Source organism: Rattus rattus, chromosome 1 (genome assembly GCF_011064425.1).
Source record: "Rattus rattus isolate New Zealand chromosome 1, Rrattus_CSIRO_v1, whole genome shotgun sequence".
NCBI lineage: Eukaryota > Metazoa > Chordata > Mammalia > Rodentia > Muridae > Rattus > Rattus rattus.
Window position 1 is genome coordinate 208,884,228 of NC_046154.1, and position 9,069 is coordinate 208,893,296.

Sequence of the window (9,069 nt, forward strand, 5' to 3'; positions counted from 1 at the left end):
AACAATGAACTCAATTTTTGCTGAGAACGAAGATAATGCACGTTTAGAGGCACTGGAATAGTCTTTTCCTAAAATTTAAAAATGATTGTTCTTCACCCATTCCAGATGGGCACGTTATTGTTTGCCAATGGGTTGCAGATGCCCACTCCTTTGCCCAAGTTGGTTAACTGCTTATGAAGTGTACATTAGCTGATTAAAGCTTAGATATTGGAAGAAATTTCTTCTGTAACATTCCAGATGTCTCTGCACTAATTATGAAATTAGTCAATTGTCACCTTCATAAACAAACTTTGTTTTGAAAACAGGGGAGAAAAACGGACTACACATACAGCCTTAATTGACCAAAAGTATGGGCAGAACTGTTTTACATCGGAGGAAGGGCGATATATGCTGGAAAACAAAATCTCAAAGTGATAGCTTTGACCCTTTGAAGCAGATGGTTATATTAAACGTGTTAAGACCCGTAAGTGACGCCGGCAGCTAACCAAGTAAAAGTACAAAATTGCCCTTTGGACTTCTCCGCGGACTCGGAAGACCCAGTAGTTGAGCTTCTAACAGTATAAGGAAAGTGTCATCCAAAAAGAGGGGATGGGCGTTGTCTTTGTGTGAGGTTTGAATTGAGTCACCTTGGGCACTGGGTCTGGGTTAACTGAGAAACCTCAAGCAAACCTGCGCCTTTAAGACTCAGTTGCTATCCAAACACAAGTAAACAGAGTGGACCATTAGCGGGCGGCGGGCGTGGAGGCGGAGCCTGGGTGCTGCGGCCCCGCTCCTCTGCAGGGCGCCCGCCGCGAGGGGAGGCGGGGCCGCTACTAAAGCCTTGGACTCCGGGCGGGGGGCAGCCTGGGGCGGGACGCGGGCTGGGACGGAGCTCAGCGCGCTCGCTGCCGGAGGGTGATGGCCCTGCAGGGCTGCGGGCTCCGACTTTACCCGCAGTCCGCAGAGAGAAACTGGCCCAAGCAGCGGGATCTAGGCGAGCGCTGAGCACTCATCCAGAGCACGCTCGATTTTTACACATCCCGCTTCCACAGACTGCCGAAGACCAAGTACCGCGGTCGCTTTCGCTCCCCCAGATCATGTCCTCGGTTCCCGGGACAGCGCGCCGAAAAAGAAGTTCACCCAGTTTGGACCTCACGACCTTTCCAAGCTGTGCGTCCTGCTGCCCGGACCTAGTCTGAACCGCGCTGCCCAGGCAGACATCGGTTCTGGCGGTGAGTGTTCTTTCCGGGCCAGGCTGTAGCCTTCCGAAGGAAGGGAGGGTTAGGGTGCTCTAGGGGCGCCCGGGTTCTCAGTCTGGAGCGCTACAAGTTCAGAGAATGAAAGGCAGCCCTGTGGACACGAGTCCCGGGCCTCGTGCTCTGGCTTCCTCGGGTCCCTCCACGCGACTCCCTGCTAATACACTCAGTCGTACTTTTGTGTGCTGCCCCTTAGTTTGGTTTTGGTAGATTTACGCACTCGGCAAGATTTATAAAGGCGGATCGTCGTACTTTGTGGCCAGATCCCATCACCCCGAGATATTGCTCCCCTGCTCTAGAGAGCCGGGATCCACGCTTCCTACTGCAGCTCCCGCAGGCAGTTCGGAAGGGCCCGGGCACACGGCGCAGTCAAGTCAGCGACTCCGAAGGCGCATTTCACAGGGGAATAGTCCAGTCATAGGTGATTATTTTTTCCAACCGTGTGCTGGCCTCTTGCTTTTCCTCCGCTCCGGTCTTCGCCTAGAGGCCAGCAGGCAAGCTCCTCAGGAGCTGAGACGCTTGGGTTGTCAAGAAATAGCTCGGAATGGGGTCGCGGTTGTAGGAAGGGGGCAGGACAAGGTGTTTGTGGAGGCGGCGACGCTGGATCGGTCTCCCCACCTGTGAGCAGAGAACAAAAGAGCACTGGCTGCCCCCGAAGCGAAACTAGTGCAGACAGCAACTTTCTCTGCTCCACAAACTCCAGTCTTGAACAGAACAAGAAAATGACACGGGGAGGGAGGGAGCGGAGACAAACCCAGATTATGCGGAAGGCATTTTAATTTAATTAACTCTTTGGGAAGGCAGAGGCACTGGGAAGGGATTGGAACTTCGTGCCCCCACCCCCAACTTGATCAAGTTCTCTTCCCCCACCATGATTTCAGATCCCTTTCCACTATAGTTCTCTGGCTTATATACAATTGTGTTGTGTTTGAACTAAAATTCAGTGAGCATACCACATCTGTCATTTCACTCAGAAGTCAATGCACAGAGTCTAACAGATGGCCCCAAACGGTATTATTATTACATATTTTTTAGATAATTCAATGTGACATCGCTGTTACCAACGATTGGAGATTCTTTATCAAATTATCAGGAACCGTGTGTTCTCCAGTGCTTTTAAAGTTTTACTAAACTGAAATTAATATGTACAACTCTCCTTTGCTGACAGACAGTAAAACTAGATTTTACAAAGCGTCTAACATGCCTGGGAATTCCACTGGAAACCGATGAAAGAAATGTAGCTTCATCTCCATTGAACCCTTGATGACTTCATGGTTTAACTTTCTCTCCTCGCAAAGTTAAAAGTAACCCGTGCTCTGAAACAGGCTGGTGGGGACACGACAGCGAGGACCCGCAGTTAGTGTCTGAGATGGAGTTATGCACACAGCCCCAACAAAACGAAAGTGCCTTAGATCAGTGAGTTGACTTAAGCGATGGTTTGACATACATTGCTGGCGACTAAACAGGAGCATGGGAATCTGAACTCCCTGGTGATTTATGTTTGGTAGGTGTTTGGGGGCGTAATATTTGTGAAGAGATTCCAGAGGGCACACTGGCTTGCCCTTCCTTTGCCAGATGACTCTTTCTTGCAAATAAAGCAAACTTTCTATCAAGGGGCAAATTGGGACAAACGGAAACGTGCAAAAGTCTCCTTTCTGCAGTATACATTATTGAAAGAAGGAGAGTGGCGCTCAGGTCTCTGCAGACAGAATTAGGATTGTGACCTTTATGGCAAAGTTCACTTGGAGCATTTGAAGTCAGAATCATCAATTTTGATAGTCATTCTGCCAACGAACATGGTCATCCTGCCACCTCCCGCCTGTGCTGAGAATCATGCATTGGCTCCTGAATTTATTTCTAAAAAATCTAGTCTGGGAATAAACCCAAATAATAATTTCGATTTCCTCTCCTTGCAGGAGAGAGGCTGCTTTTCGACACTAGGGGGGAAAATGGTTTGACTCTCCTCATTACCTATGGAGACCGAAAGAAAGATTAGTTGAAGAGAAAACAATCACTGATGTTAGTAGAATCTTCCTCCCTACACACACACACACACACACACACACACACACACACACACACACACACACTTCATAGGAGAGGGGTTTAGCATTGCGGCTGGACAACAGTGAATAGTGATTTGTGTGGTGGGAAAGTTATTACTAATGGGAGTTTACAGTTTCGGTTGAATGCTCTAACTGAGACCCTCCGACTGTTACACACTTCTCATTAACTCCCAGCCTGAACTCCCAGACCACATACCACCAGGCAGAAGCAGTTCATTAATAAATCTCTTGTCTCCAAACTGTTCAAAACAGCGGAGGAAGGTGGGGGCCCACGGAAGCAGCTATAGTTTAAGCCTTGCGCTATGTCCTAGCGCAACCACCTAAGCCTGATGGCAGAGAGAGTCCCAAACACCACTTCATAAATGCTATGGCGTAGAAAATTCGGTGCAAAAAGGATTAGGTGAGCAGGGCGAGCCGGACGGGCCCTAGCACCCTCCTGCCTAGTCCAAAACCTCAGGTGTCCCTGTGTTAGCGGTGCCTTTGGCCGGCATTCTTCCTTGCCTGGCGACGTTCTCTAAACTCCGCACCTGGAAGGCCACCCTAGGCGGTGCTGCCAGAACTTGTTTATAAAGCGGGGTTGGCTGCGGGAGACTGTGGGCCCACTGTGGACGCAGGTGAGGGGCTCCAGGGAACCTGGGTTGCCCCTGTGGACACGAGCAGCAGGCTGCACGTAGCCTAGGCCTCGCAGAATGCAAGGACCCCCTGTAGTTCTTTCCTTGGCCTCCTCCAGAATACTCACTCCTTTCCGCTGCTCCTAGGGCCTCCTGGAGGTGCCAGATTAAGAAGCAGCAGCCCCCCTTTTCTGAGAGCCTAGCGCTCTGTTTGGGAAGAGAAGGTTCCAGACTCAGATGTGTTCTGCATCGTCATCCCGAGGAACCAGGCTGGAGTCTGAACCACCTGGAAGGGATTTTGGTAGGAAGTGGGAGGAGAGGCAGCCCCTGAGAAGAAGGGGTGAGTCCAAGATGAACCCAGCCCCCACGTGCTACTTTTCCACCCTGTGGTCCCGTCGCCTCTGATAAATGGGAGTAAGGCAGAGGAAGGGAAAAGAAAACCAGCGAGGTCAGCGAGAAGAGAAGCAGAGCCCTGCTAGGGCCCCGAGAGGACGTAGTGCTCCGGGTAAGCGCGGGAAAGGCGACCTGAATGGGACTCAGCTTGGGGAGAAGCCACACGTGTGGATCGAACCAGGCCTTCGGGTCCCAGATCGGAACCGCGACCTACGGTGCCCCAGGGAGCCGGCAAGCTCTGAGCGACAGCAGCCGGCTCTGCGGCCTGTGGGCCTGACCTCTCAGCCCTCACGATTTCCCTTCCCAAGTGGATGCTGGTGTCAGGGGTCCAGACTGGGGCAGCACCAGAGCCCTCTGTCCTCCTTTCTTTCCCCGGGCGCAGAGCCCACTGTCCTGGAACCCGATCTTCCTAGCACCCGCTCGCCCGAGGGCTTCTTCCTGCCCAAACTCTGGGAATCTCGGTGCAGACTCCCGGGGCTGATCTCGTGGTCTTGGAGACTAAGGAGAAGGGAGCTTAAGAGTTGTCACAGGCGAGATCGCCCCAAGGACGGAAGAGGCTGGATAATTAATCATGGTGTCTCCCTCTCTCCCCCGGACATTTTTAGGGCTTCCTCAGCGTGCTGTTGTTTTGGGGGCTTTTTCCCCTCACACCCGCCGGCCTCTGAGACCTGGAAGAAAGGGGCGGCTCCCTGCACCCCTCCGGAGCCTTCAGGAAGATGGGGAGCAAGGCCCTGCCAGCTCCCATCCCACTGCACCCGTCGTTGCAGCTCACCAACTACTCCTTCCTGCAGGCAGTGAACACCTTCCCTGCCGCAGTGGACCACCTTCAGGGCCTGTACGGTCTCAGTGCTGTGCAGACCATGCACATGAACCACTGGACGCTGGGGTACCCCAATGTGCACGAGATCACCCGCTCTACCATCACGGAAATGGCAGCTGCGCAGGGCCTCGTGGACGCTCGCTTCCCCTTCCCCGCACTGCCCTTTGCCACTCACCTGTTCCACCCCAAGCAGGGGGCCATTGCCCACGTCCTTCCAGCCCTACACAAGGACCGGCCCCGTTTTGACTTTGCCAACTTGGCGGTGGCCGCCACGCAAGAAGATCCGCCTAAAATGGGAGACCTGAGCAAGCTGAGCCCAGGGCTGGGAAGCCCCATCTCGGGCCTCAGTAAACTGACTCCGGACAGAAAGCCCTCCCGAGGGAGATTGCCCTCCAAAACGAAAAAGGAGTTTATCTGCAAGTTTTGCGGCAGACATTTTACCAAATCATACAATTTGCTCATTCACGAGAGGACCCACACGGACGAGAGGCCGTACACCTGTGACATCTGCCACAAGGCTTTTCGGAGGCAAGATCACCTACGGGATCACAGGTGAGACTATGGGAAGGTGCATCTGGCCATGAAATGTTCTATCGGATATTCCTAGTGTCAATAAAATCCCCTCTATTATAGAATGCTCTTCCAAACCCCTCCCAAAGCTGGCCTCAGTGACCCCCAGTCTATCTCCCCCCAACCCCCACCGCAGCCTGCCGCGGATCGCCGCCTTCTTTGGGACGAGAAAGGGCCTTCCTCTGTCCTTGAGCAGGAAAAATCTGGCTTAGGAGTCAGTAATTGTGTTTCCTCTAAGTCGGCCTTGGTACTGAGTGAGGAGTGAAAAGGCTGCGGGATCCCGGATTCCTTCCATCTGGATGGGTGGGTGAAGGGTGCAGGTTTGGGCTGCTGTAGCGCCATTTCCAGAGACTCTCCCGGATTTACTGGCTTCTACTCCCGTCCCAACACATCTCATCGAGTGCCCTGGAGCTGGGGGGGTGGGGGGGAGGTTGTCTTGAGTTAATGTATTTAGAAACATCCCCCACCTACCTTCACACCCTAGAAGTAGTAAAGGACATCGGATTAAAATAATTGCCACGGTGTGGAGGTTTCAGACTTCTGAAGTGGGACTCCATCCTTGAGGCAGTGAAGAGATTCGCAAAAATCCGCCCCCCCCCGCCCCCAGCTTGCCTTCCGTCTTGATTTGGTCATTTTAAGTCCCAGAGAAAACCCCGATGGACTAGAAGGGCTTTCTGTGCTGCGTTTGGAGCTCCATAAACTTGCCAGAGAGGGCGGTCAAACAGAAAGGCAGACTGCCCGAGAAGTTTTCGAAGAGTCTTGTTAGCTGAGGTTAACCATAAACAGAATTACACAGAAAATCTAAAAACAACATAAATAATAGAAATTCCGCTTTCTTTGCCTTCTCAAAATTTCGTTGGAGAAATTGTGGAAAGAAAATCCTAAAGCACTAGGATGATCATTTCAATGAAACCTTGTGTTGATTTTCAGGTATATCCATTCCAAAGAAAAGCCCTTCAAATGTCAGGAGTGCGGGAAAGGATTTTGTCAGTCTAGAACCCTAGCAGTTCACAAAACTTTACACATGCAGGTGAGTTTATTTTCTTCTTTTAAAAGCGGGTGCTTCGTTTTTACCATTATGGCTTTACACAGTGTCCAAGGCAGGGGATGTCTCTGTGGTGGCTCGTTTTAGATTAGCTTTAAGGGGTGGGGGAAAACAACACTTTTAAATACAAAATTAATAGTATGTAACATAAAGAATTTTTCTTAACGAACAGCCCAGCCGATTAATAATAAATCCCAATGTTAGTATTATATATATTTTTTCATCCCATCTGGTCTGCGTTTAAAACTTCCGTGTTGGGAAAGAAATAAAGGTAATTTTGACAGTGGAGCCATGGTGAAATCCCATATGCTAGCTTTCCCAGGGGCCTCATAGCTTTCAGGACATAGAGGAATAGTTTAATTTTCCATCAAACAGGAGCTTCATTTCCCGGGAGAATGCGGTTCCTTATGAGAGGATTAGCCCCCACCCCCACCCCCTTCCTGCCCTTGACTCAGCGATGAAATACGTGGCCCACCGAGGTGGTCTTATCAGTGCAATCGGGTCTCTGCGGGTGCTTGCACGTGTGATTCAGGATTGGCGGATTAGGAGCCCAGATCTGTCCCTGCAGGTCCCCTCTTTTGTTGTCGCGCGCTTGTTATTTTAAGGCTTGATACGGATAAGACAGAAACTGTTGAGGAGGGTGCCGTGGTGGTGTGAAGGATTAATCCTTTGCCTTGCTTCACATCTGAACAGGAATCTCCACACAAATGTCCCACATGTGGAAGAACCTTTAATCAGAGAAGTAATCTGAAAACTCACCTTCTCACCCATACAGACATCAAGCCCTACAGCTGCGAGCAGTGCGGCAAAGTGTTCAGGCGAAACTGCGATCTGCGGCGGCACAGCCTGACTCACACCCCGCGGCAGAACTTCTAGCGAAGCCCAGGATCTGTCCTGTGCGGTCCCGGCTCCCTCCCCCCCAGACACCTCTCCACGCCTCCCACCCCAGGGGCCCACCCCCACCCTCGTTGACCCCAGCTCTTCCCCAGCCTGCAGCCGCACCTGCAGCTCCAGGGAGTTAACTGCTCTTCGGAGGACTGTGAACTCTCTAGAAAGCTACACACTACCCCCTTCCAAACCAGCATGCGCTAGATAGATCCTCGTAGATATTCACAGCTCATTTTAGAGCTCTGTACATAATGTCGTGGGTCTTCGTCCTGTCGTTCTATCTATTTTTGTATCGTGTTGGATGCACCTAGACATGGAAAACAGAAACCAAATTTATCTTTAAAGACTGTATTTTCAAAATAAAACTTCTCTTGATTCAGTGCTTCTTGAGATTCATCTTGCTAGCCAATCCGCTTGGGTTCTGGAGGAGTGGACAGCCCCTGAAGATTCAATGGAAAGGATGTTCTTTATCCCTAGGTTTTAAAAACAGGACTTCCAGTTCTCTAAATAAAAATGTAAACACCCCCTCCTTTTTTTGTACAGTGCATTTTGGAATGGGATCGTGCTCTTTTCTTTTTTTCAAATACATAAAGTTGAACAGCCTTGGGGTCTTATCCCTCTTGTTTATTCTAGTCTCTTGAGTTTATTAAGTTTATTCCTCCAGGTAAGTATCCTATAGAAACCATTGTTGATAGCACACTGTTACACCCTTGAAAGGCCCTGATGCCAAGAAACACAACTAGGGGAGAGAAGGGAGCTTCATGTTCTGGAAGAAGTCCTTGACCTGTTGTTGAAGTTTATGGTGGGCAACCTTTCCTATATTAGACTTTGAACACTGTGATTCCTCACTATAAACACAGACTTTATCCTGACTTCAGGGAATGAGCATAAAACTGTCCCGCAGAACAGGAAGAGCTGAGGATGGGGAAGACGAGGATGGAGAGACTGCTCAGTTGTGTTCGCACACAATATTTCTCTCCAAGGGTGGAGATCACTTCTGTCAGAAGGTTAGGATTTCTCCACAAAGCAAAAGGAGTGAGGTCACCGGCTGAGTCTTGGGAAAATGTCAAGTGTAGGCTGCTCTGGGTAAAGAGCTTGCAGTGGATACATGCTTTCATGCAAAGCAGGCAGTGTTTGGTCTGGAGCACAGGATACAGGGACAGTGACAGTCCTGAATCAGTAGAGTTTGGTGGGAGACTGCTGTGGAGGTAAGCAACAGTATGCTGCCACCGGCAGGGAAATGACCCAACTTAGAGAACATCTGTGGAACCTGTGGCCCAGTGGCCCAGTAGGTGCTCATACATAGTTTAATACTGAGTAACAGGCTGAATTAGACATTCTCAGATTTCTTTTAAAAGGTATATTGTTTGTGCAAGGATGGCTTGTTTAACCTTCGGGGAATAGCAAGCAACATGCCCTATCTTTGTTTGATGCGTTAAGA

At 50.5% G+C, this 9,069-nt stretch overlaps 1 protein-coding gene across 2 annotated transcripts; it reads left to right on the forward strand.

Moving 5' to 3' along the window:
* The first annotated feature begins 828 nt into the window (after positions 1–828).
* On the forward strand, positions 829–8,242 carry Osr2 (odd-skipped related transciption factor 2). Of its 2 annotated transcripts, none has more exons than XM_032914414.1 (4): positions 829–1,211; positions 4,911–5,677; positions 6,626–6,725; positions 7,434–8,242. In XM_032914414.1, the coding sequence occupies exons 2-4, from the start codon at positions 5,022–5,024 to the stop codon at positions 7,614–7,616; spliced, it is 939 nt and encodes a 312-aa protein (XP_032770305.1). In that variant the 5' UTR covers positions 829–1,211; positions 4,911–5,021; the 3' UTR covers positions 7,617–8,242. The 2 variants fall into 2 exon arrangements, with proteins under 2 accessions (XP_032770305.1, XP_032770312.1); XM_032914421.1 differs by having other exon boundaries at positions 7,516–8,242.
* The last annotated feature ends 827 nt before the right edge of the window (positions 8,243–9,069 follow it).

What these genes read in the sequence shown, in the direction of transcription:
- Osr2 (XM_032914414.1), top strand. Translation starts at nt 5,022, where the DNA reads ATGGGGAGCAAGGCCCTGCCAGCTCCCATCCCACTGCACCCGTCGTTG. An exon ending in GATCACCTACGGGATCACAG is followed by an intron (nt 5,678 to 6,625) that starts GTGAGACTATGG and finishes GTTGATTTTCAG; the next exon opens with GTATATCCATTCCAAAGAAA. An exon ending in ACAAAACTTTACACATGCAG is followed by an intron (nt 6,726 to 7,433) that starts GTGAGTTTATTT and finishes ACATCTGAACAG; the next exon opens with GAATCTCCACACAAATGTCC.